Genomic DNA, 27,971 nt, shown 5'->3' on the forward strand with positions numbered 1-27,971 from the left:
TTGCTCCGCGGCATGTGGGATCCTCCCAGACCAGGACTCGAACCCGTGTCCCCTGCACTGGCAGGCAGATTCTCAACCACTGCGCCACCAGGGAAGCCCCCATAAGTTTATTCTCTACATCTGTAACTCTATTTCTGTTTTGTAAATAAGTTCATTTGTAGCCTTTTTTTTTTTTTTAGATTCCACATACAAGTGATATCATATGATATTTGTCTTTCTCTGTCTGACTTACTTCACTCAGTATGATAATCTCTAGGTCGATCCGTGTTGCTGCAAATGAAGGGTAATATGTTTTTAATTTCAAATTCCACTTCTTTATTGCTGGTATACAGGAAAGTGATGGACTTTTGCATGTTAACCTTGTATTCTGCAATCTTGCATACTAGTTCCAAAAGCTTTTGGTTGATTCTTTTGGATTTTCTATATAGACACTCATGTCATCTGTTATCTCTTCCTTCCCAGTCTATTGATATATACCTTTTATTTCCTTTTCTTTTCTCTTTGCATCAGCAAAGACTTCCTGTGCAATGTTTAAAAGCAGTGTGAGAGGGGGCATCCTTGCTTAGTGGGAAAGCTTTGCATTTCTCAGTGTTAAGTATGATGTTAGCTATATTTATGTAGATGTTATTTATCAAGTCGAGGAAATTTCTTACTATTCCTAGTCTGCTGAGAGTTTTATCATGAATGGATGTTGGATTTTGTCATATGCTGTTTCTCATCTACTGATATGATCATGTAATTTTTCTCCTTTAGCCTGTTGATGTGGTGGATTACATTAACTGATTTTCAAATGTTGAACCAGCTTTGCATACTTGGAATAAATCCCTCTTGGTTGTGCCTTGTTTGATTCAGTTTGCTAATATTTTAAGGATTGTTGCATCTGTGTTCATGAGAGATCTTGGTCCATAGTTTTCTTTTCTTATAATGTCTTTGCCTGGTTTTGGTATTAGGGTAAAGCTGGCCTCATAGAATGAGTTATGTAGTAGTCCCTCTGATCCTGTCTTCTGAAAGAGATTGTAGAGAATTGGTAAAGTTTCTTTATTAAATGTTTGGAAGAATTCATCAGCGAACCCCATCTGGATATGGTGCTTTCTGTTTTGGAAGGTTATTGATTACTGATTAAATTTCTTTGATAATACAGGTCTATTCTGATTGTCTATTTCTTCTTGTGTGAGTTTTATGTAGATATGAATTTCTGACCTATATCACTTTCCTACTGCTTGAAGAATTTCTTTTAACATTTCTTGCAAGGCAGACCTGGCAACAAATTCCCTCAGTTTTTGGTTGAGAAAGTCTTTCTTTCTCTTTCACTTTTAAAGAGTAATTTTGCAGAGTAGAGAATTCTAGGCTGGTATTTTTTTTTCCTCTCAACACTTTAAATATTTCTTTTCTTGCTTTCTGAGGAGATGGCATATATAATTCTTATCTTTGCTCCTTTTTAGTTAAAGTTAAGGTTTGTTTTTTGCTCTGGCTTCTTTCAAGATTTTTTATTTATGTTTGATTTTCTGAAGTTTGAATATGTAGTGTTTTTGTCATTTATCCTGCTTGGTGTTCTTTGAGCTTCCTGGATCTGTGTTTTGTGTCTGATGTTAATTTGGGGGAAGTTCTCAGTCATTATTCCTTCAAATATTGCTTCTATTCCATTCTCTTTCTTCTCCTTCTAGTATTCCCATTACACATATGTTATGCCTTTTGTAGTTGTCCCATGGTACTTGGTATTCTGTTCTGGTTTTTTCTTTTCTTTTTCTTTTTGGTTTATTTGTTTGTTTGCTTGCTTTTCGGTTTTAGAACTCCTTTCTTATCCTCAAGCTCAGAGATTCTTTCTTCAGCCATGCCCAACCTATTAATGAGCCCCTAAAAGGCATTCTTCATTTCTGTTACAGTGTTTTTGATCTCTAACATTTCTTTTTGATTCTTCCTTAGAATGTTCATCTCTTTGCTTACATTATCCATCTGTTCTTATATGTTGTCTACTTTTCCGATTAAATTTCTTAGCATGTTAATCATGGTTTTTATAAATTTCTGGTCTGATAATTCTACCATTCCTGCTATATCTGACTCTTGTTCTGATGTTTGTTCGGTCTCTTCAAAATGTGCCTTTTTGCCTTTTAGCATGCCTTGTAATTTTTGAATAAAAGGTGGATATGATGTACCAGGTGGAAGGAAATGGCATTCAGTAATGTAGCTGTAATGTATGGGGGTGGGGGACAGGAAGGCATCCTGTAGTCCTGTGATTAGCTTTTAGTCTTCTGGTGAGCCTGTGCCCCTGGACTGGGAACTTCACCAGCGCTTCTCTGTTGTTTTTATTTCCTCCCTTAGGGAAAGGGTGGCTAGAAGGGCCTGGAGATGGGTATTTCCTTTCCCCCATGTGGAAGGCTAGAGAAGACTAGAGTTAGGTATTTTCCTTACCCACGGTAGGTGAAGCTCTGACAAAGCCCCAGCAGGTTAGACTCTGGTAAAATTTTTTGTCCTGAGGGCAGGTGTTGTTAAGAAGAACAAAGTGCTCTAGTGTATTTCAGAATGGTTCCTTTTCCCCTTCCCTTGCTGGAAGCATGAGGAGGTTTTTCCCCCATATTAACTATGATAACCTGGTCAAGTTCCTGGAGGTAAAACTCGTAGAAGTGTGGTGCTGTGTCTACGACTGGGTCCCCCTGGAGTTTTTATCCCTCAGACTTGTCCACACTAAGTCTGCAGCAATTCATCAATTACAGTTCAGAATTTGTTTCCCATGGAGATTTCTGCTCTGCTATGTTGTGGTTTTCTGTATCTGTCTGACTGTCTCTTCACTTTTAGTGGGCACGGGTTTGCCTTGTGACCTCACTTCTCTGATGGATCTAAGAAGAATTGTTGATTTTTCAGTTTGTTCAGCTTTTTACGTGTTGTTAGGATGAAGTGGTGACTTCTAAGCTCCTTACGTGCTAGACTGGAAACTGGAAGTCCTCTTTTGCCCATTTTTTAATCAAGTTGTTCATTTTCTTATTGTTGAGTTTTAAGAGTTTTTGTACATTCTGGATAACAGTTCTTTATCAGTTATGCCTTTTGCAAATATTTTCTCCCTGTCTGTGGCTTATCTTATCAGTTCCTCAATTGAATGTGTACTTTAAAGAAACCACCCCGCCCCCCGCCCCGCCCCAGGAACTGTGAGATGGTTGTAGTGAACCTCCTTTTAAAAGCTCGTAACACAAATCCATTCAGCTCTTAAATGCTTCCTTGGCATAAGAAGCTGGGTAAACATTTTTGAATTGCACACAAAAATGTTCCAAATTACTTTTTGTGAAACCTCACTTAAAAATAATTAAGCTTTAAAAAAAATTAGTTCTGTAATTAGACTAGGCACTTGCCAAATATTCCTAGATTCATGCTGGCATGCAGTGCTCATTGGATTCCCTAACTCCCTTCTCTTTTGGTAGGAGCAGCGTTTCTACTATCTTCCCTTTGTTCTTCCAGGTCCTAAGAGAGGGGGTTATGAGCAGAGAGCACTTTAGGGAGCAGATATTGGAGTCTAACCTACTTAGAGGGCCTCACAGCATCTTATACTAGTGATGACCGTAAGTCACCTCCAGGTGCTTGTCTCTTATAACAGTAACACTTATATTAAATGCTACTATTAAACTCCTATTACAATTTTTCTACACTTTTGTCTCTTCTTAGAGTGATGTATGTCTAACTTCTATTGCTTACGTAGGAAAGTTTTTCAATACCATGCCATTCTCTTCATTTATTTTAGTAACTTCCCTCCATAACTCTCAACAAAATCAAGTGGAAACAAACAGAGTGGTTGGTTCATCCATTGAATCTTTTGTCCCACCGTGCATGAAAAAGTTGAGATTTATTGGTCAGTTGATCCCAGGATGCTCATCCCATTCATAGAGTGGGAAAGCTTTCAGGAAATCCTAACATTGCTTTGTTTCCTTTTTTAGCTTTAAATACAGACATACTGGATATCCTGACGAGGGTGAGAATTTATTAAAAACATGAAGGCCATTTCTTAAGGTTGTGTTATAGCAGATGAGTTTGAATAGATTTTGTCCAGGTTTGAGTGTTGATGACCACATAGGCAAGAAAACCCTCAGTTTGTATATATGCTATAGGTTTAAAAAAAAAGACAGATTGCTTAAAGGTAAATTGAACTCAGATCTTATTTCCTGTGGCTATTAGGAAGATGAAAGTATTGCTGATAGAAAAGAGGATTATAACAAGGGCTATGAGAAGCTTTGGGTATCAAAATGCTTCTAACATCGAAAAGAACGTTGAAAACTTTTGTAGGGCACATTCTTTGTGAAGGGTCCCATGCTCTTGCTGGCTCATGCTTTATCAGGGGGAGAAAGAGGGTTTATTTCATTAAACTATAGAAGATACAACATTTATAATAATTTACACTCCCAACTGTGGCAGGCAGAATAATGTCCCCCACCCCAAAGATGTCCAGTCTTAATCCCTGGAACCTATGAATATATTGGGTTACGTGGCCAAGCAGAATTAAGGTTGCTAATCAGCTGACCTTTTAAATAAGGAAGTTAACTTGGATTATTCAGTTAGGACCAGTGTAATCACAAGGGTCCTTAAAAGAGAAAGGTGGAGGCAAAAGAGAGAGTCAGAGAAAAAGATGTGAGGATGGAAACATGATCAGAGAAATACTATGTTGCTGGCTTTGAAGATAGAGGAAGGGGACCCTGAGCCAAGGAATGCAGGCAGCCTCTAGAAGCTAGAAAAGGCAATTAAATGGTTTATCTCCTATAGCAGCGGTCCCTAACCTTTTTGGCACCAGGGACCAGTTTCGTGGAAGACAATTTTTCCACGGACTGGGGTTGGGGGGGCAGGGGATGGTTTCAGGATGATTCAAACGCATTACATTTCTTGTACACTTTATTTCTATTACAATTACATTGTAATATATAATGAAATAATTATACAACTCACCATAATGCAGCATCAATGGGATCCCTGAGCTTCTTTTCCTGCAACTAGATGGTCCCATCTGGAGGTGATGGGAGACAGTGACACCCGAAGGTCTACCTCAGATCATCAGGCATTAGATTCTCATAAGGAACGTGCAACCTAGATCCCTTGTGTGCACGGTTCACAGTAGGGTTCATGCTCCTATGAGAGTCTAATGCCGCCACTGATCTTACAAGAGGTGGAGCTCAGGCAGTAATGCAAGTGATGGGGAGCGGCTGATTTAGCCCAATGAGACTTGTGTTGGACTTCTGACCTACACAACTATAAAATAGTAATTTTGTGTAATTTGTTTGTGGTAATTTGATGCAGCAGCGATAGAAAACGAATATAACATCAACATAACTTTTGGTCTTGTTAGGGAACAAGGGAAGTTGTTCATAATTTGATAGGAAACAAGGAATTCTTGTCAGAGAGACTGACTCTAAAAATCTAGTGCTTGTGGGCTTAGCGAAGTTGAAGGTCAAGTGTTCGCTCACCTTCACCTTGTTCTGTTCATGCCCTCATGCCCTGTTCAGCGTGGCCCACACACACAGCTCTGGAAGCATGGCCTGAAACAAAGGACAGGGCTTAGCCACTACCTACAAGCATTGTTCCTCTTTCTTCCCTGTACCTGTGGCTTTGCTTTGGGTTAGCCAGAAAAGTTTAATTTGGTACTGTTATAGAATTACATCCAACTGTAATCACACGAGGGAAAATGGAAATAAGTTCTCTTCCCTGCTGGGTTGCTTGTCTTTGGTAAATCTTTATTTTTGTCAGAAGGACCCGACTCTCACCCAGCATCACAGTGGGGATTCTCCATGGGAACATGTGGCTGGACAGCAGAATCTGGATGGTAGTGATGGTTCTGTTAGAATAAACACTAAAAGGTTGCTGTCAAGGACTGAGCCTCAGAGCTTCACCAGGCTAGCTTTCTTTTCTGGAAATGAGAGAAAAATGTTTCTCTCAAGTAGCTCTTTTTTGAAAAAAAAATTTCACTTGGCAAAGGGAAGCAGTGCATGCAGTTATCTTTCTTTTTTAGAAAAGAATACCAAATTGCCCAGCAGGTTTTTAAAAAATGTGCTTATGTTTGGAAACTACAAAGCAAAACTGGCAAAAAACCTGAAAGACAAGGTACATACATTCTGAGTGATTATCGGAAAGTTTTCCATTCACCTTCGATAACCTAAAGCTGTGGTTTTGACCATTTTCTAGCAGTTGGTGTGAGGGGTTGATCACAAACCCCTTTAAGAATCTGCTAAAAACTATGGACCCTCTCTAGCAAAAAAAAAACAACACATCACCAAATTTGGCTTACGGCTTAGGGATTCCCAAACTTCCCTAAGTTCATCCAGGGACCCTAGGTTGTGACTCTCCAGGCAAAGTTTCCCTAGCATGAGTGACAGGACCGTGTAGGTGGCCATTAGGAGTCAGAGGAGGGCACTGCTCCTAGTATATTATGAGTATGGTTCTGAAAAGTAAATTCATTAATTTCATTAAAGTAAATGCAATAGTTTTTTTTTTTTAAAAAAAGGTGTCTCTGAAACTTTAAAAGGAAAAGGGGACTGGCTGTTTTTGAGTTAATTTTATTTATTTATTTTTTAAATCACTTTTCTCTTATTTGACATTTCTTTTTTTAACCTTTTTTGGAGTGAACTTAGCCCTGGAGAATGACTTCAGGCTCCTAGTCCTGGGAAACATAGTTCTTTTGCCTTTGGTCTCTACTGAAGTTGGCAGCAAGTACCAATTTAGATAAATGGATGTTATATTGAGTTTTGTGAGCACAGGAGAGAAAAGTAGTCTCCAAACTGATGGGATACCATGATACTAAATTCATTGTCATTGTATTTGATTTTACGTAGCATTTTTCATAAGATTCTTTTTTTTAAATTTTTTGGCTGCGTTGGGTCTTTGTTGCTGCACACAGGCTTTCTCTAGTTGCGTTGAGCGGGGGCTACTCTTTGTTGCAGTGTGCAGGCTTAATGCGGTAGCTCCTGTTGCGGAGCACGGGCTCTAGGTGCGCGGGCTTCAGTAGTTGTGGCTCGCGGGCTCTAGAGCGCAGGCTTAGTAGTTGTGGTGCACAGGCTTAGTTGCTCTGCGGCATGTGGGATCTTCCCGGACCAGGGATCGAACCCGTGTCCCCTGCATTAGCAGGCGGATTCTTAACCACTGCACCACCAGTGAAGTCCAAGAAGATTCTTGAAGAGCTCTGCAAGAGCGCCTTTTTGTGGTTGGGGAAAACTGAGCCACAGGCTCGCACTGACTTGTTAATAATGTATTAATTCATCTTAAGCCTAAGGAAAATCCCAACTTGTAGACAGATTCTGTGGTTGTCAGGGTGCTGCCTGCTCCCTGCCCCCAGTTGTAACCTGTTTCTTCTGTCGACCTTCCGACCTTTGTTGTATCTACAGCAGCTGTAGCATGCTAACAAGACAGATTCGCAGCTGATGGTTTAGAATTGTTACCAATTACGGGTGGAAGAAGGAGGCACCGATGAGCCACCAAGCTCTTGGGGGCAGTAAACGGGCCAGAGAAGAGAGATGGGTGACAAGGACCTGGAGTGGAAAATAGAAGAAACCTGACAGCAAGGGCATGAAGGCCATCAGACTTGAGAAAAAACTTTAAATGGGAATGAGAAACAAGTTATAGCAAGAGACACCTTTTCATTTTCTTTCCCTGGCTGAATAGTGACTGAAAAGTCTTTGTCCTTTTCTTGGTCTCCCTTTTCAGACAGTTGTAGGTTGGGGCTGGAGGTGAAGATAGTATTGTCAAGGGAAATTTTATAGTGTTTTGAAACCGTCAAGTGGAACAGAAATACTAGGTACTTTGGCTGTTAATGTTCCCTTAACTATCAGGGAGATAGTTAAGGGAACGTTACTATTCCTGCTACCATCATGAATAATATGGAGATAATGTGACGAATTGAAGGGCAAGGAAGGTGGAGGGTCCTTCACAGCAAAGGCCTGGAGGGCAGGACTGAGGCTCCTTCTGGGTTTTCTGGCTTTTTTCTAATCATGGGAGAACTTTGCCTAGAGAACCAGACCTCGTGAGTGAAAGCACACTGCCTGGTTCTCTGTTCGGCATCATTGACCCCTTCCTTTCTTGCAAGAGAACAAGGAATTTTTGCCTGTTGTCTCTGACCTTTGTCTTCTCCTTGAATAACTGGCTCCATGGTGGTAGCAAGACCTTTCCAAGGTAGGCTTGGTGGCCGTGACCCAGTTGTCAGGTCACACTTGGGTGGAGAGGTGCCTGCCGTGGAGGATATTATTCGGAGCGATTAAAAACAAGCCCCTGGCTGCTCTGTGGTGTACGGTCTGCAGTCTTAATCAAGGCCTCACTTGGTGTTCCCGACATCTGCAGGCTATTTCACTGTGTCATTCTTCTGAGTCAAGGTCAGCTTCTGAACATTTTCCTCATACCTGACCTGTGTTCTTGTGGGTCAGTTAAAGAAAAAATGCTTCAGATGTTCACAGGCTGGGGTTGATTAGAAAAGCAAAGGCTCCCAGAGGTCCTTGAGTCAGCAGCTTCATGTGAGGTCTCTCTTGCCTTGACTTCCTCCTCTCTGTTCTTTCATCATCCCCAATAAGTAGCTTCTTCCCTTCCCTCCCCTCCCCATCCTCAGTTATTTGTGATAGTAGAGGGCATTAATGAATTCATTTGGCAAATGTTTAGTGAGTGTCCGCTAAGCACAGGCTCTACTCCAGGCTCAGGGCATATAGCAGTAAGCGAGGTAAAAGGATGAAAGCAAAGCCCTGACCATGGCCGGCCAGGCCCTCGTGATCTGCCCCCACCACCTCCATGCTCACCTCCTTCTCTGTCTCTGCTTCATCTGTTCTGCTCCTTCCTCACTGGTCTTCTTGACATTTCTCAAGCACACCGTCCTGCCACTGCCCCAAGGCCTTTGCCCCGGCTCTCCCCTCCGCTTGGAAGGCTCTCCTCCTAGAGATCTGTGTGGTTCATTCCCTCGCCTTCTGGAGGATTTGAGTTCATTGTCACATTCACGTCAAGCCTTACCTGGACACTCGTGTGAAGCAGCTACCTCAGGCCCTCCAGTCATGTCTGAGTGCCCTTGGCTACTATATTTTTCTCCATTGCACTTTTCACCATCTGACTAGTATATATTAACTAATTGCTAGTTTATTGCTTCTCTCCCCCCACTACATTGTGCTCCATGAAAACAGGGGCTTTGGTTAGTTCACTGCTGTATCCTCAGTGCCCAGAATAGCACCTGAAAATAGGCTTTAATAAATACTCATTGAATGAGGACTAAATGAGTGAAAGAATGAATGACCGAGTAAGTGAAAAGCCCAAGGTTTCTAACCTCAAAGAACTTATCATTTGGTGGAAGGAGACATAAAATAAATAAACAAAATAACTATGGTTTGTGTGATCGGGTGTTGACTCGGAGACTGGACTCTAGAGCCTGACTGTCAAGGTTCAAATCCCTCCTTTACTTACTAGCTGTGTCTTTGAGGGCAAAGTACTTAAGCTGTCTGGGCCTCAGTTTCTCTTGCATTAAATAGGAAGAATAATAATACCATCGTATAGGATTATTGTGAGAATTAAATGAAACAATTCATATAAAGTGCTTAGCACAGTGTCTGGTATATAGTGAGCTCTCAGTAATTATTAACTGCTGTTATCATGGGATCACTTGCCATAATCAAGTGGACCCTGAAAGGTTCTTCAGGATTATCCCCATCCTGGTCTGATGTTGCTGAGACTTTTCTGTTAGAGAGTAAAGGTTAGAAAGGCCCCCACCCCCCGCCCACCACCAGAAGTACTGTCCCTGGGGATAACTTTATCTTAAGATTTCTTTGAACCACAAGTATCCATGGTCCTCCCTTCAAACACATATTAAACGTTTTATCTGCCCGGATAGGCTCCAAACAATACATCCATCCCCCCTGGAAATAACTGTTTCCTGTTTAAATATTAGCAACCAGTTAAACATTATATTGAGGTTTTTTTTTCTTTTTCTAGTAAATTTTAGGCTGCAGTAAAAATGGCGCAAGGCTGTACTTTAGGAGACATTTGTAAATCTTTCTTTTGCCTTGTGATACAGAGAAAACCATGTCAGAAGTCATTCTGACAATTTGTATTTTAAGTTTTGTGAATTGCCATTTAAAGAAGGGCAGTTTGGTAAGCCTTCTTAAGAGGTTCGAGCTTTGATCTTAAATCCTAGGGAGGTTTTGCAGAAATTGGAGGTGACGTTGTTGACAGGTTTGTCTGTAGCTACTCAATAATTAAACACACACACACATACACACCCTTTATTTACTCCCCTGGAGTAATGAATTGAACTTGACTTTGATTTTTGATGGGAAGCTATGAGAAGGTCCAGGAAACATCAAAGAAACACTCTTAATCTCATAAAACTAACTCTTAACTCTCAAACGACCTAGCTTGAACGTTAGAGTTCTTGATTCCAGTGCTGGTCTAGTTTCTTTTCTGTAAGGCTTTAATTCTCCTTAATGATAAGAAAAGTGCAGGGGCAAATAATCGTCCCCTCCCCAGTCCATTAAATTCCAGAGGGTTATAGGCTTTTTAATTTTATCTTGCTTCTAAAGGTCTCCTTTGTAAAACTGTATATACATTTTTTTTTGTATTTTTATACTGCTTACACCTTCAAGGTCTCAGCTTTAAGATCTTAAAAATTCCTTTCGCATTTTAATTTTAGATTTTTGTAACGATCACAGCTATCCTAAAGCTTTTTTATGCTCCTAGACCATTAGAAATGAAGGCACAGACAGGTTAAGACACTTGTATAAGCAAAAAGCCAGATAATGCCTTTATAGAGACAAATATGAATCTAGTCGTTGGGAAGTTCATTTCCATGTCTGCTTAGGGAACCCCACTGGACCACTCATTTGCTCCCAACAAATAGCCATCAACATGCCTGTTGGGTGCCAGGCCTTGCTTTAAGCTCTAAAGAGTAATGAGCAAAAGAGACAGAAGTCCTGCTCTCATGGGGTTTATGTTCCAATGGACAATAGCTGTATGAATTGCACAGTATACTAGAATGTGTTAAAGGCTGCGGAGGAGAATAAAGCATTGGTGTTAGTGTTGGTTTACATAGGATGGTCAGGGAAGGCCTCACTGATAAAGTGGCATCGGAGCAAAGACCTGCAGGAGCCCAGGGAGTGCACCAGCGGTGTGGGCGTGGGAGGCGGTGGCAGTGGGTGCAGAGATTCTGAGGCAGGAGGATGCCTGGCGTGCGTGCGTGTGTGTGTGTGTGTGTGGTGCGGGGAAGCAGCAAGGAAGCCAGTGAGGCTGAGGGGGAGTGAGTGAGTGTAGGAGACGTGGTCAGAGATATCAGGGGCAGGGCACGTAGGGCCTCAGGAGATGGGTAAGATGTTGGCCTTTCCTCAGAGTGGAGAAGAGTGGGAGCCGGTGAACAGCATCGCCGTGGCTTGAGGCAGACATGCCAGGAGAGGCGTTAAGCGCCTGTGGCATTGATCCAGCCAGAGATGGTGGCAGTGTGAGCCAGGGCAGAGTGACGAGAAGTGCTGGGATTCAGGATATGTCATAAAGGCAGAGCCAAAAGATTTTCCTGGTGGATCGGGCAGAGAAGAAAGAGTTAAGGATGCTGCAGCCTTTGAGCCTGCGTGCCTGGACCGTGTGCGCCAACACACACGTGCCTTGTTACTGATGCTTCTCATCAGTCTCCAAGTTATTACCAACCAATCATGCTGGTCCTGACTATGAGCCTCTACTCATAATACTCTGCTGGCCGGGAGAAGTATCCATGTGGTCTTCTGGGCAGACGGTACCGGCTTCATTAAGGAGAGAGAACTTTGCTCACTCACCAGTGTAAGTTACTTAGTCCTTTGTGACACCGTCTGACTGCACCTGTGGCATCACATTCTGGGAGCAGAACTGTGATGGGTGTTCATGTCATCCCAGCCGGCGTCTCAGCTCTGAGCATGAAAAATGCAGAGAAAGAGCAGCAGAGTATGAGAAGCAAAAGTAAAGACGAGGAATAGGAAGATCAGGGGATTTTTAGTATGAACATCTCTGGAAAGGAAAATATCAGGAGCAATAAAATGCGTATCTTTCCCTTGTAAAGTTTTTTCACTTTTATTTCGACCTCTCAGAGGTTCCAGTTGGAAGATAAAAGATGCCGTATTTCCAGGATAACCAGAAAGAAAGTTAATGAAGGAACACAGAATGTGACCAAAACGAAGATTAAGTCCCACATGTAGTCACTGAGGGCTGGGTCACTCAAGTCAGATGGGTGGCAGGCACGGTGGCCTCCCTCCTCACTGTACTTACCCCATCTTTCCTACTTAAATAAACCAGAGTCTGTTGTGAGGGAACATGAGGACAGGGTCCGCTATGACGGTGGCCAAAGAGAGAGCCAAGAAATCCCACTCTATTTATTTACTAGGAATCTCATTTCCCAGCCCTGCCTTGCTCACATGGGGCTGCATAAATCTTAATCTGACTGAGTTCTTGTCTCAGGGAAAGCAAAGGGTAGCCCTGGAAGTCTCTAAATAGCAGGTGCAGGACAGAATGAAGGGGAACAGGGAGGGCGGAGGCCAGTGGAAAATATCTCTGGGAGGCCAAGAAGTCCATAAGGCTGATGAGCTTGAGAAGGAGCAGGTGGATGGGGGTGGGGGCTGATGCCTCCGGGCGTAAACTAGAACCTGCCGGGATGGGGCGACGGGGAGACCAGATGGACTGGCATTCTGTCAAACCAGATGGTGGGCTTTTATTTTTGAAAGGACTTGTAAATCCTAGGAACAAGGGACCATAAGGGTACTGGGGCCCTTAATCCTATTAGTAGAAGACAGAAGTGTTCTCTTTAAAAATGTAAACCCCACCAGTTATAGAATTTCTATTATCAAAACTTTGGGACAGATTACCAGCTTGTGAAACTCCAAGGAATCTCTGAATTCTCCACTGATGGGAAGAGAAACTGCACAAATAGTCTAGGCATTATAAGTTCATATAAAGGCTCCTCCTTAGGAATTAGTAAAAGTGAATTTACTAAATGAACATTCTGAACCAAATAAAACATGATATGTTTGTATGAAATAGACTTGCATACCTATGGAGTTGGAAGGACATCTAACAGTGTAATCAGGGACTGATCAATGTTTTAATAAGTTTTGAGTTTGTAATGAGACAAATAGGCACCTATTGCTTTCTAAACCATTGTTCCCCTGTGTCCCCCTTCCCCAGTGGCTGGGGAAACCTAGATCAGCCTGGCCTCGGTGTACACACTGCTGCTCTCTTGGTTGCTGAGACACGAGGGTTCTGTTCTTCAGCCCTTGTCTCTATCTCAGCCTTTACTTGAGGGTTTGGTATTATTTCCATCACACTCCTCCAATAGGACCTATCCTCAAGGAGACCAGACTCATAAGCAGAGCATGGAGTCGTCATCTTGTGCCCATGTGTGGCACAGGCGTGAAGGTTGTGCAAGCAAAGCCACATCTTCCTTCAGTAGCTACACAGAGGGGTCGATGCTCCAGAGTTCATGAGGAATCTCCCACCTGTGCATCACATAACGCCTGATTCCGCTGCTAAGAGGAAAAGAGTAATTTCATCGAAAAAAATCCAAAGAAATGTTAAATATTAAGAGAAAGTTTTAAGTAGTGCGATTCACTGTTAAATCACTTTCCTTGTAGACTGTATATTTATACGTACACACGCACACATATATATACACACACATATATATGTTTACCCATTAAATAAATATCAATAATACAGTATCGTTTTTGATGTTATTTCACAGATATTACTGTCCTTAAATACTCTTGAAAAGCATAACTATTGTCTTGTGCTTGAAATGGAAAAGAGTTGCTCTCCAACACTACTGACTGCATTTTCTGTTTGTCTGTTTGTTTGTTTGTTTTTATCTATAAAGGTATGGAAACCTGACAAGCCCAAACTGTGAAGAAGTTGGAGGCCAAAGTTCATCAGAGTCTAAGACGGTGATCAGGAAGTGAGTCTGCCTCTTCTCTGCATTACAAGCTCTCAGTCAAGACTTATTATCTTAAAAGAATGTAATTTAGTAGAGTTTTTAAATTCCTTTGGAATGTTGCCGTGGTTTTTTTCCATAATACATATAAAGTCATAGAAGTATTTTTTGACCATCTAATGCTATTCATTTATTCATTCAGTAAACATGTATTGATCACCTACTCTTGGCCAGGCCCTGTGCTAAGGGATACAGCTATGAACAAAATAAGTTAAGTCCCAGCTCTTATGAAGTTTATATTTTAAGAGAGAGAGACAAAGAATCCAGGCAAAAAAAATGAAGTAGGGCAGGGGGGCTAGATCCTGATGGAGACTTTGATTCACATAGGGTGTCAGAAATGGGCTTTCTGATCTGATCTGGAGACATTGGAGCAGAAACCTGAATGTGGTGCAGGTGAGGCCTTGTGAATGTCCAGGCAGGGAGAATACGGAAAAAGCTCTGCGGCAGGAACAGTGCTTGAGAAACAGTAGAGGGGTGAATGAGGCTGCAGCCAAGTGAATGAAGTGGCAAGTACTGGGGCATGAGATCTGTAAGGGCCCCTCATCGCATGAAGGCTTTGGGAAGGATGTTGCATTTTATTCTGAGAAAGATAAGAAACACTTAACAGGGCTTTAGGAGAATAGTGCTATGGCCTGGTTTCTATTTAAAAGGCCTCCTCTGGCTCTGTGTGGAAAATAGACCCTGACATTGGGGACAGGGGCAAGAGTGGCAGCAAGGAGCCCGGTTAGGGCCCTTACGTGGGTCCAGGCAAGGGGTGATGACAGCATGGACATGAGTAGTAACAGCAGTTGCTGTCTTCGTCATTATAGGAGTGGGAACAAGAAGTAGTAGCTCGTAGTCGTGACAGCTTCTGCAGAAGTCTTGAAGGTGTTGCTGACAGGATGTACTGATGCAGTGGGTGTGGCAAATGAGACAAAGAGGAGGCAAGGATGTCTCCAAGGGTCGTGTGTGAGCGAGTGACAGAATGGAGCCCCGGCTCTGCGCGATAAGAAAGTTTGGTGAGGAGCATGTGTCAGTAATTTCATCTTAGACGTGTTAACTTTGAGGAAATTGGGTGAGTGTAGATTCCAGGGAGAAGTCTAGACTGGAAGTATACATTTGGGCATCCTTAGTTTATACATGGTGTTTAAAGCTATGGGAATGGATGTGACCTCCTGTGGACGAAGGGTAGATCTAGAAGGGAAAGGTCCAAAGACTGAGCCTTGGTTCCCTCCAGTACTGAGAGTTAGGAAAGCGGACGGTCCAGCAGAGGAGACTGGAACAGAGCAGGCAGGGGGAAGGAGAAGAAAGAAGCTGTGTTTCAGAAGACAAGCGGAGAAGGGGTTTTGGAGGGGGCGTGACCAGCTGTATCTGATGCTGTCCAGACATCAAGCGAGAGGGGTCTGGGGAGTGACTCCTAATTTTGCCACGCTTCCGTCTTTGGCACCCGTGGCGAGCGCAGTTTTGGTGGATGGAGATGTGGGTTAAGAGAGGTTAGAAGGGGAGGAAGTGGGGATGACAAGTTTAATGACTCTTTGGAAGAGTTATGTTGTAAAGCGGAACAGAGAAATGGGGCGGAGGATGAGGGCAAGGGATGGTCTTTTCATTGTGGTTTTTTTTTTAAATGGGAGGTAGTTTATGCTGATGAATTTGATCCAGCAGTCAGTGAAGAAGAAATCCACGATGTAGGGGTACAGGCTGCTGAAGGAGTGAGGTTCTTGAGTAGATAGGTTATATACTAGGGTGCTTGAAACCACTCATGGTTTTGTCTTGGGATCAAAAGTTCAGGGAGGTAATCCTATGGAATTTTTAACTGTTCAGGCGATTGGCTAATGGACTCCTTTCTCCAGGAGCCAGGGATATAAAGATGAGAAAACTGGGTATCTTTTTAACTCCTGAGTTAGGTGTCAGGTAGTTTCATAATTTTATTGGATGGGCCATAACCTTCCAGAAAACTAAACACACCAGTGTAGATATTTCAATGCCAAATGCAAGGTGTGGTGAGTGGAAGAGACACCTTATTCCTAGAGGGCTTTAGGGAGGCTTCTTGGAAGAGGTGACATCTGAAGCAGGCTTTGAAGGAGCGTGAAGATTTGGATGGTAGAGCCGTTTAGGAAGAGGGGACAGTGGGATCAAATCAGGGAAGTGCAGAGTATATGATATTTGGGGGAACAACACAGAATCGGGGCGGCTGCTTCACTGTGTACATGTTGGGTGAGGGCAGTTAGTGGAGCTGAAGTTATCATGAAAGGTTTGAATTTCTCACAGATTCAAGAGGGTCTGGACTTTCCCTGGTAAGCAGTGGGCAGTCAGCCCTAAAAAGTTTTTGCAGGAGGGAAGCCGTATAATCAGATAGGTAATTTGAGGGAATGGATTAGACTTACAACCTTCTTTTTTTCTCTTGTGGTTCTTTATTATCTCAGTGTTGTGCCCAATCCAGATGCCGCTGCCTAGCCCATAAATGCCGCATCAGTATCGCCTGGGAACTTGGTAGGAATGCAGAGTCTCAGGCCCTGCCCCAGACCTAGATCAGAATCTGCATTTTAACAAGATCCTCAAGTGATTCCTATGCATTTTTTAAAAAAATAAATTTATTTATTTTATTTATTTATTTTTGGCTGCCTTGGGTCTTCGTTGCTGCACGCGGGCTTTCTCTAGTTGCGGCGAGCGGGGGCTACTCTTCGTTGCGGTGCGCGGGCTTCTCATTGCGGTGGCTTCTCTCGTTGTGGAGCACGGGCTGTAGGCGCGTGGGCTTCCATAGTTGCAGCACATGGGCTCAGTAGTTGTGGCTCACGGGCTCTAGAGCGCAGGCTCAGTAGTTGTGGTGCACGGGCTTAGTTGCTCCGCGGCATGTGGGATCTTCCTGTACCAGGGCTTGAACCCGTGTCCCCTTCATTGGCAGGCGGATTCTCAACCACTGCGCCACCAGGGAAGCCCCTCCTATGCATTTTAAAGTTTGAGAGTCATAGGATTAGAGGGGTTTTGTTGTTGTTAGTTTTGTTTATCCATGAAAACTTATGGAAATAATAATGGTTTTTAAAAAAGAACCTTTTTATAATGAATTTTAAAACATATGTTAAAGAAGAGATACTCTACGAATTGAGTGGCCAGCTTGTCAAATGTAACCTCGATCTGTGACCAGATTCAGAAATAAGCGTGTTATCTACATAGTTTGGAATTGTGTCACATCTAGAGCTACCATTCAACTAGCCACCCGAACACTCTGAGGAGAGCAACAAGATGAAAAATATCCAGAGCTTTTCTGTTTCCCAGGGGGTGTTTTGAGATTAAATAGTTTTCTGGGAAGTAACAGTTAAAGCAAATTGATTTGTACTCTGGACGTGAAGAGTCATGCTCATTCTTTTAAAGGCCTGTTATAAAACTTCATTCAAATTAATTGTACACCAGGAACAGTAACGTGGGTGAGACTGCAGGATAAGCTGTTTTAAAGGGCTTTACAGTTTTAAGCATATGAGGCCTTAACAAAGAGCTTCACATAGAACTCCCCTGAGGGGTCCATCATCCGAGGACAATGGTCCTTTCCTAAAGCCTCACAGTGAATTGGTAGAAAGTTCTTGACCCTTTTCCTTAGACTGAGTTGCCTTTTTAAAAAATTATGCCTGATGAAAATATGCCACTTTATCATATAATGGGTTACTCTGTCCTACAGAGACTGGAATGCTAAAATCCCTTCTCTCTGCTGACCTCTTTCTTCTTTCCATTTCCCTTTCTTCTGTCTTTTTTGGGTGTTTCCTCCCCCCTCCCCCCACTTCTCCTTTTATTATTTTTCATCTCACTTCAGCATTCTCTTTTTGTTCTCTTTTTCACAAGTTACCCTTCTGATCATTTCTGTGACTTGATAGGGTCACTGCTTTGTCTGTTTTTGGAAGAAATCAGGCAAGTATCTTGTCCATTCCACATGTAACACACGGAAAGTTCCTCGATCATCTCAGAGCTGCAGCAGCTGACTTGTAGCAGTGTCTGAAGGCTTCCTGATGGCTGATAGATGTGTAGGAGATATGGCTATATGCCAGTTCTCAGTGGGGGAGTTTTGCCCCCAGAGGACATTTGGCAAGATCTGGAGAATTTTTGGTAGTTTCAACTTGGTGGGGAGATGCTCTGGCATCTAGTGGGCAGAGGCCAGGATTGCTGCAAAACATTCTGCCATGTGCAAGACCGCCCCCTTTCCCCCCTGCAACAAAGAATTACCTGACCCTAAATATCAATAGTGCCTAGGTAAGAAACCCTGCTGGATGGCGGTGAGGCTGCTTCAGTGCTCAAGTGAAAACTGTCTTTATTTATGAACCTCTAAATATATGTAAAAATAATGCCATACTTATTTGGAAATTTATTGATTTATGCCCCTTCTTATAATTAGGCGAATCCAATGCTGAGGTGGCCGTGGAGTCAGCCTCATGGAAGGTGACAGGTCCTGGGAAACGAGGCTGGAGAACTCGGACTCAAGCTCCTTCTCCATCACTGTCACTTCACCTCTCTTGGTTTCAGTCTCTTTTCCTGAAAAATGAGTGCTCTGAGATCCTTTCAAGTTTAAGGATGCCTAGGATAAAATTTATTTAGCTTTCTTTTCATCTCCTTAAAAATGAAAATGAATATCAGAAGCAGAGATATGGTCCAAATATTATATTGATTGTTTGAGAGGTGCCCTTCACTGCTTGTCTCTGTTGGAAAGACTGGGTAACCAGTATTGATAAAATAGGAAAGAAAAAATACACAGCTTCTTTGATTTGCTTATTATTAACCGTGACATCAGAACTGCTGGCTAGGATCATAAATAAAGAGATGGGCTAAAGCATTGTATTGTGGGGTCAGGCAAGGAGCAGCAAAATGCCCATTGTTTTCCTTTGCTGCAAATCTGTGTTCTTGTGATTTCAGGTGGGAAACAGACGGCAGGAATTCAGTGACATTCTAAGAAGTAAACATCCTGTTTTAGGACAGATGCCTTCAGTTTTGCAGCCCAGGGATATGGGGGGTGGAGGTGGGGAATCACTACTGGGTTTAACTATGAAAAGGAAAATGCTCAGCTATTGTTTGGTTTTCAGTTTTTGTTATAAAGTATAGAACAAGGCTTACATTTGATACAGGCTCCCAAGTCCCAAGGTAACAGTCTTTCCTGTATTTCTGAATATGGATCTAATCAACCTTTCAAAGGATAAAAGAACTTAAAAGAAGGCAAAAATGTGGGAATAACAGATGAAACAGTCAAGATGAAAGATTGGTTTCTGGTGTCTTGGACCACAACTGGCTAGTGTTCTTCATGAATTTCAAAAAGTACCTGATTGTGCTGTGACTCTCACTTGTAATTCCAGTCCCGAGTATGCCCGGTTCAGGCTTTGTGCGATATCAGGACCTTTAAAGTTATCTGGCTAGAGTAAGAATTCCTTCAGTTGCAGGGAATTCAACTTCCAAGGATTTTAGATGTTGGAATCTTTGCCACACAGTGATTTCTGATGTTAGCACTAGACTGATGTAAATAATAAGTCATACCATGTTTGTTTCTACAATCCCTAAACTTGTCACTGTTGGGAAATCAGGGAACTCACTTCCTACGACAGAAGAAAACATCTCTGCCGGCATTCATTCTGCCTGCGCCCCTTTCCTCCTTCCTGCCGACACTTTTACATGAGAAAATGCTATCTATTTAGAATAATAAAATCTGAACCAGATGGGAAGAGGAAACTTTCCTTAGTGCAGATTTATTACAATCATTGAATTCAGAAGTGAAGAGAACATGAAGAAGGGATATTAACCATACAGAGCCTTGACACCGTGAATCTTCACTCTCTGAAATGTATTTGAGATTAGAATATCATATATATATATATATATATATATATATATATATATATATATAAAATACATATATATATATATATATATACACACACAGAACTTTAAAGATGTTTAAAACTGTTCAGGAATTATGCTTTTTTATTCCTTTTAAAAAATTACTATTGTAATGTTGAAATAGTTTCTGTTTTCTTTTCTTTAACTGACTCTCCTCACTTCCCTTCTGGAATGCCATGTTTTGTTTTCTCAAACTCTTTACCATAGCAGTGGTTTAAACCACTGAAATCATTCTGTTTTCATCTCCAAACATTCAGATGATATAAAAGTCATTCTTGTAATCTTTTCCCAGAAGTTGTAAATAGTGACACCAGGTTTTAGTCAGTGGTAAAGAGTCCTATAAATATTAGTATCCAAGATATTGGAAACATTTTAAAGAAAAGGGAGATGAGTTAAAGGAAGTTGGCTGTAATTCTTTAATATCTGGGAAACTTTACAGTGGAAGGTATTAACAAATCTTCCCAGTGAGTTCGCAATCAATATTCATTCCATCAAATTCAAATAACCTAAGAAGGCAATTGAAATCAATCTGAGTGATTGTAACAAAAATGGGGCAAAGAAAGAGGAGTAAAGAACAGAGCAAAGATAAGATTTAAAACTCCAAATTTAGAAGAATTAAAGGCTATAATGTGAAAGGAATATTTTTAAAAAGTAAAACAAAAGTAGACATGGAGATGCAATAAACCACATAAAAGAGCCTGGTATTGTCTTTAAAACATCCATACTGGGCAAAGAAAAACAGAAAGTATAGTTTTAAAAAAGTCATTGAAATCTTGAATCAAAATTATGCATTTAAGGGAAGAGTGCAGGCTCCCAAGCAGAAATTACTTTTCTAATAATGGAGGAATGAAACAACATCGATAATCATTGACTCAGAGGGAAGAATAAATGGCCGCCTGAGAATCTCCTAAGGTCCTCTACATGTTAGAGAAAGGTAAAGAGACATCACAACCAGACTCTGTCACTTGATCACCCTGCAGTGTCAGAGATGATGGAAATGATGATACCGCTGTCACCTCTCCGACCACCACCACTGGCTACAGTTTGGGGTGTACTTACTTTAGTGCAAGGCTTTCTGCTAGGCATTTTGTACCTTCTTTTACCATCACAGACATGCTGTGAGATATTGTCCTGATTTTATAGGTGTGTAAACTGAGGCTCCGGAAAAGTTATGCACTTTGACTAAGATCAAGCAGCTGGTTAATGACAGGTCTGATATTTGATCTCAGGTCCAATTGACTCCAGGACCTGGATTTCTCACCGTTTTGCTCTCAGGCCTGTTATTTCAAAAATAGCGTTGGGATCTCTGGTGCTCATAAATTCCCCCTGCCCCCCTCACCCCTGCCGCCATATTTGTCTTTATTACAGTAAAAAGGGCTGCAGAGAGAAGTACATGAGGACCTAGGGTATAGTATCACCGGTGTGACTAGTGCTCTAGCTTGCTAGCATTCTGAGATTGTACAGTTTGGGATTATTTCCTTTAGCCTGTGTCGTTTTGCCTGGCTTTTTAATGAAATGAACACCCCGAGCAAGGTCCCCAAACAGGTGTTAGAAATGTGGAAGTTAGGCTTGTTTCCTGGGGAAGGAGATGGGTTGGAGGATGTGAGGAAAGAAGAAGGAAGACCAGATTGGTCAGGCCCATCAATCTGAGCTCCTGCTTCCTGTTCTTGGTGCCTTGTAGCATCTGTCATCCCCAACGGAAACTCCATTCTAATGGTGAAAACTGTTGAACGCCTCAGCAATTTTTTCATTAGCGGCCTATTTATAGCATAAAAACTCCCTTCTCGGACTGTGAGGAATTGGAGAATAATGAGTTACTGAGGTCCCTGAAAAATAACTTTGGTGAGCGGCGGTGTCTCTTTCTAATAATAATGGCCAGAGTTCATTGGCTGCTGTATAGGAATAGTCCCTGTGTTAAGTACTGAGTATCCTTTTAATACCCTCATAATAACTCTATGCGTTATTATTCCTGTTTTACAGATGAGGAGTCTGAGACATAGAGAGGTTAAGGAACATGTCTAAGGTCATACAGTGAATAAATGAGAGAGTGGGATTTAACCCAGGCTTTAACCTCAACACTGTGTGGTCTCTACTTCTTTCCCTGTGATACAAATGAGACTATTTCTCTTAAGTACTTAGGTTGGACTCTCTTGTTCATCTTTTTTTCCCCCTTAGGACATTTTAAACAACAGTTTTACATTTATATAAAAATTGAGCCAATAATACAGAGTTCCCATATACCTTCCTCACAGTTTCCCCTATTATTAACTTCTAACACGAGTATACACATTTGTTATAATGAATGAATCAATGCGTTGTTAACTAAAGTTCATAGTTTAGTAAGAGTTCTTTTTTTTTACATAATGGCCCTGTTCTGTTCCAGGATCCCATCCAGGTTACCGCATTACATTTAGTTGGGATATCTCTCTAGGTTCCTATTGGCTGTGACAGGTTTTGACTTTTCTTGTTTTTGATGACCTTGACAGTGTTGAGGAGTACTGATCAGATATATTTTTAGGACACCCCTTTATTAGAATTTTTCTTGTAATTAGACTGATATTTTTCCTCATAATTAGACTGAATTTATGAGGTTTGAGAGAAATATCACAGAGATAAAATACCATTCTCATCACATACTTTCAACATGATTTACGACTGTTGATGTTGGCCTTGATCACCTGGATGAAGTTGTTATTTTTCAGGTTTCTTCACGGCATACGTCTTTTTTCCCCCTTCCTTTCCATACTATATTGTTTGGAAGGAAGTCACTAGGCACAACCCCTTTGCTTTGCTTCCCTTCTTTTAGGGTAAAGTATCTACCTAATTTATTTGGAAAACTTCTGCATGGGAGATTTGTCTCGCCCATTTATTAATTTATTCAGTCTTTTATTTATATCAGTATGGACTCATGGAAATTTATTTATACTGTGGGATATAATGCAGTGCTAGTTTATGTATTTTATTGCTCAGATTATTCCAGCTTTGGCCATTGGGAACTCTTCTGGTTGACTCCTGTGTCACTTTCACACATCCTTATTATTGTATTTGAGCCCTTCCTTACTTTTTGGCACTACAAGATGTTCTAGACTCATCTTGTATATTTCCCATCCCAGTCTTAGAATCAGCCATTTCTTCAAGGAGACCTGGTTCTTTTTTTTTTTTTCCTCAGATTTTCAGGAGACCTTAAACTTTTATTTTATTTTATTTTATTTTAATTTTTTTTTTATATTTATTTTTGGCTGTGTTGGGTCTTCATTTCTGTGTGAGGGCTTTCTCTAGTTGCGGCAAGCGGGGGCCACTCTTCATCGCGGTGCGTGGGCCTCTCACTATCGCGGCCTCTCTTGTTGCGGAGCACAGGCTCCAGACGCGCAGGCTCAGTAGTTGTGGCTCACGGGCCCAGCCGCTCCATGGCATGTGGGATCCTCCCGGACCAGGGCTCGAACCCGTGTCCCCTGCATTGGCAGGCAGATTCTCAACCACTGCGCCACCAGGGAAGCCCGACCTGGTTCTTTTTATTGGAGAATGATATTAGAAACCAAGATCTGGGTGCTAGGTGTGCTCATCGCTACTGGGGTGTCATTTCTTCTGGCCCTCTCAGCTGACATGGCTAGGAAATATATGTGTAAGTGCATATACCTATAAATATTTCTATGTATAACCATCTATATATTATATTAAATATGAATTCTTACTGATGCCTTCAACTCTAATCCTTACCACATGGACCATTCTAGCCTCCTCCCCTCGCTTATTTGTGAGTATCCTCTCCAACAGTGAGAAAACCGGCTTCTACCCTCTGCCTTCCATTTACTTAATTGTTCAGTTTCAGTATATATGTATAGCAGTATCAGAATCGTTAACTCGTACCTCCGAGGGAAACAACTTTCTCAACCAGAGTCCAGTGTTTATGTGTAGTTCCTTTTGCCTTTAGTCCTTAATCTTATAGATTGTAATTCTTCTTTTTTAAAATAATGAAAATAGCTAATGTTTTTGAGCACTCACTATGTCTTAGGGACTATTCTAAATACTTCAGATATATTATCTCTTTTAGGCCTCACAAGAACTCTGTGAGGAGGGATCTATTATTATATCCATTTTATGGATAAGGAAGCAGAGGCATAAAGAGGTTGGGTTTGTCTGACTAACCAGAGGGTCAGTCTGACTCCGGAGAATGTGTGTAACCACATTGGCTCTACTGCTCATGAAAAATAAGCATTTAGGAGACCTCTTAGTTTTGTTCCTTTTCTAATGGAGTGCAGTCACTGACATACTGAGTAAGGTTTGGTAATACAGGATTAGGTCTCTGCACAACAATTCTCTTCAATTTCTGTAAATTTACACTCAGTTGCCAGGGTCTGCACATGTAGTTTGGGAATGAAAGACAGGTGTGTAAACACTTGATTCTGAGTTATTGGTTTTGAGCTCATCTCCTCCTACTCTTGACCCTTTCCCACCCATATTTACTCTTTATACTGTGTGTCCTTTCTATCCCAATCGTTTTCTTCCTCCTTCTTGCCTTGGAGCTTTTTCTCTTCTTTAACTGCCCATGGCCCCTCACTGGCTTTTCTGCCCTATATTGCCTTCTGGTGCTTAGTCCCTACTCTGGCTTTGTTTACATTTATTTCCCTGGGTCTCTCTTAATTCCTCTTTTACTTTCCCTCCCAGCGTTCTAACCTCTACTCACCACCAGTACCAAAATGTACAATGGAAAATGTACAAGAAAGCATTGCAAGATTACCTTGACGAGTCTAGATAATGTTTCCATCCTTTACATGCTTTTACAGGCAAAAAAAGGAAAAATAAAAATCTCTGCACCTCCCTTTGTTCTTTCTCATCAGGAAAACCATCTAGCCAGGGGTCTTAGAGGCAGACTGTAACTGCCAGCCTTCCCGGAAACAGAAGAAAATCATTCTGTGACTAGGAGAACAAGGTGGAGGGTCTAGCTCAGAGTCAGTGTCAAGGTTACTTTGCTTTCTTTCCCTGAAGGGCAAAGTGCATTGGCTCCCACCCAGAGGGCCTGGCAGTGTCCTGTGCTACATTGCTTCAAAGGCCGCCCTCTACATAGATCTTTTTACCTGTTCATTATCTATATTAGGGAAATATCCAATTCTTGGAGAGTATCCTAAAATAGAAAAATGTTTTGCTGCTTTTAAAAAATGTTTCCACGTCTAATCTTCTGCTGATGATTAAGTAATGGTAAATTATTACCTCAAATAGATTTCTGGGGAGAGAAAGCTCTAAATGGACAGAGTTATTCTTTTTGTCATAATAATCCTATTTCTTGGCTTGGAAGTTATATATCATGGGAGCGATGACTTCATACCTAGAAGGTGTTTTTTTTTTTAATTAAACCTTTTACCAATTCTAGAGTATTTTACTACCTATGGGATTTTAACATGATTTAATGCATTTATCTTAACATCCCTGTACGTATTAAAAATCTGTGGTTTGAGCATAATAGCCTAATGCTCACCTCAGTCAGCTCTCTTACTCTGCATTGCATGCCTGAAGGTCCCTGAGAGTGATTAGAAGTTTTGTACTATACCTTACTAAACTACCTATAAGGAAGTTTTGTCCTTATACCTCTCAGCTAAGACATCTGTCTGGTGTCTTCCAACCAGGTATTCTTAAGTGTGATTTCTGTTTGGCTATGAAATCAAATGAGCATAGCAAATCCCATCATGCTCCATTTCTCCCCTCTTTTCCTATTCTTTAAACAGGTCTTCCTTATGTCTCTTAAAAGTGTTTTGCTTTCTCTCACCTCAGGACCTTTGCTTATGCTGTTACCCCAGAGTCTTCACCCTGCTACTTCTCCCTTATCCTTAAGATCTCAGCTTTAACGTCATTTCCTCAGGGAAGCGCTCCGTGGAGCCCTGACCAGGTTTACTCTCTCTGAAGGTAAATAACCTAGACTCCCCTACTGTGACATTCGTCACGTAAATAGTTTTTGTGAATATGGAAAATAAAGGGTACTCAGTAAATATTAGTTGGATTAGTGAATTCATTTTCCCCAGGGGTCTGTTCTATTACAAGTAAAAGATGTCTTAGAAACCGCATCTGGGTCTGGACATGACTTCCTTCCTTCACATACTACAAGAATTTGCACCTTGCCAAGGATGCCTGAGGTAGAGAAAGCAATCCTGGTTGTCTGCTCTGCCATCAGATTTGGGCCTCGCTCCTGCTCCCCCCACCCCCCATCCAGTCATTCTTAATCAGACACACACGTTCCCTTGGGAGTGAGGAGTGCTGGCTTTTCTCCTCACTGAGTTTAGATTATGTCACAATCTTAATCTTTCCATTTGGCTTCAGAAATTACTTCTTCAGTCTTCACAAGTGTTTGTTTTTTTTTTTAATTTATTTATTAATTTATTATTTATTTTTGGCTGTGTTAGATCTTTGTTGCTGTGTGTGGGCTTTCTCTAGTTGCAGCGAGTGGGAGCTACTCTTTGTTGTGGTGCGCAGGCTTCTCATTGCGGTGGCTTCTCTTGTTGCAGAGCATGGGCTCTAGGCACGTGGGCTTCACTAGTTGTGGCTCGCGGGCTCAGTAGTTGTGGCTCGTGGGCTGTAGAGCGCAGGCTCAGTAGTTGTGGTGCACGGGCTTAGTTGCTCCGCAGCATGTGGGATATTTCTGGACCAGGGCTCAAACCCGTGTCCCCTGCATTGGCAGGCGAGTTCTTAACCACTGCGCCACCAGGGAAGTCTCTGTATTACACTTTGATGTTCCTGAATTGGTCTGTCCTGAGGGGGGCTGACTCAGGGGTGTGTGTGTGAGTGTGTGTGTGGTGTGTGTGTGCATGAGTGTGTGTGTGGGTGTGTGTGTGTGAGTGTGTGTGGCCTGTGTGTGAGTGTGTGTGGCACGTGTGTGAGTGTGTGGTGTGTGTGTGTGGTGTGTGTGTGTGAGTGTGTGAGTGTATGTGTGGTGAGTGTGTGTGTGAGAGTTTGTGCGTGTGTGTGGAGTGTGTGTGTGGTGTGTCTGTGTGGTGTGTGTGTGGTGTGTGTGAGTGTATGTGGTGTGTGTGTGAGAGTTTGTGTGTGTGTGTGGAGTGTGTGTGTGGTGTGTGTGAGTGTGTGTTGAGTGTGTGTGGCATGTGTGCATGAGTGTGTGTGCGTGTGTGGTGTGTGTGTGTGTGGTGTGTGTGTGTGGTTTGTGGGTGAGTGTGGTGTGTGTGGTGTGTGTGTGCATGTGTGTGTGCATGAGTGTGTGTGGTGTGTGCACATGTGTGTGCGTGTGTGGTGTGTGTGTGGTGTGTGGTGTGTGTGTGGTGTGTGTGGTGTGTGTGTGGTGTGTGTGAGTGTGTGGTGTGTGTGTGGTGTGTGTGTGTGGTGTGTGTGTGGTGTGTGTGTGAGTGTCTGGTGTGTGGTGTGTGTGTGTGGTGTGTGTGTGGTGTGTCTGTGTGGTGTGTGTGAGTGTGTGGTGTGTGTGTGGTGTGTGTGTGTGGTGTGTGTGTGGTGTGTGTGTGTGGTGTGTGTGTGGTGTGTGTGTGTGAGTGTCTGGTGTGTGGTGTGTGTGTGTGGTGTGTGTGTGGTGTGTCTGTGTGGTGTGTGTGAGTGTGGTGTGTGTGTGTGTCTGGTGTGTGTGTGTGGTGTGTCTGTGTGGTGTGTGTGAGTATGTGGTGTGTGTGGTGTGTGGGTGTGTGTGTGGCATGTGTGTGCATGAGTGGGTGTGTGCATGTGTGTGTGCATGTGTGGTGTGTGTGTGTGAGTGTCTGGTGTGTGTGTGTGGTGTGTCTGTGTGGTGTGTGAGTGTGTGGTGTGTGTGTGTGGTGTGTCTATGTGGTGTGTGTGTGTGGTGTGTGTGAGTGTGTGGTGTGTGTGTGGTGTGTGTGAGTGTGGTGTGTCTGTGAGTGTGTGGGGTGTGTGTGTGGTGTGTGTGAGTGTATGTGTGTTGAGTGTGTGTGTGGCATGTGTGCGTGAGTGTGTGTGTGTGTGTGGTGTGTGTGAGTGTGTGGTGTGTGTGTGTGGTTTGTGGGTGAGTGTGTGGTGTGTGTGGTGTGTGTGCATGTGTGTGTGCATGAGTGTGTGTGGTGTGTGCACATGTGTGTGCGTGTGTGGTGTGTGTGTATGTGTGTGTGTGGTCTGTGTGGTGTGTGTGTGGTGTGTGTGGTGTGTGTGTGTGGTGTGTGTGTGGTGTGTGTGTGTGAGTGTCTGGTGTGTGGTGTGTGTGTGTGGTGTGTGTGTGGTGTGTCTGTGTGGTGTGTGTGTG

General features: G+C 42.4%; 1 protein-coding gene across 3 annotated transcripts in view; it reads left to right on the forward strand.

Moving 5' to 3' along the window:
* RGL1 (ral guanine nucleotide dissociation stimulator like 1) overlaps positions 1–27,971 on the forward strand; it is a 297,244-nt gene that overhangs the window by 209,691 nt on the left and 59,582 nt on the right. For all 3 annotated transcript variants that reach the window (XM_057547488.1, XM_057547498.1, XM_057547494.1), the window contains one exon: positions 13,811–13,888. In XM_057547488.1, coding sequence (XP_057403471.1) covers positions 13,811–13,888 — 78 coding nt within the window. The remainder of the gene's footprint in view (positions 1–13,810; positions 13,889–27,971) is intronic.

This window comes from Balaenoptera acutorostrata, chromosome 1 (genome assembly GCF_949987535.1).
Source record: "Balaenoptera acutorostrata chromosome 1, mBalAcu1.1, whole genome shotgun sequence".
Classification (NCBI taxonomy): domain Eukaryota; kingdom Metazoa; phylum Chordata; class Mammalia; order Artiodactyla; family Balaenopteridae; genus Balaenoptera; species Balaenoptera acutorostrata.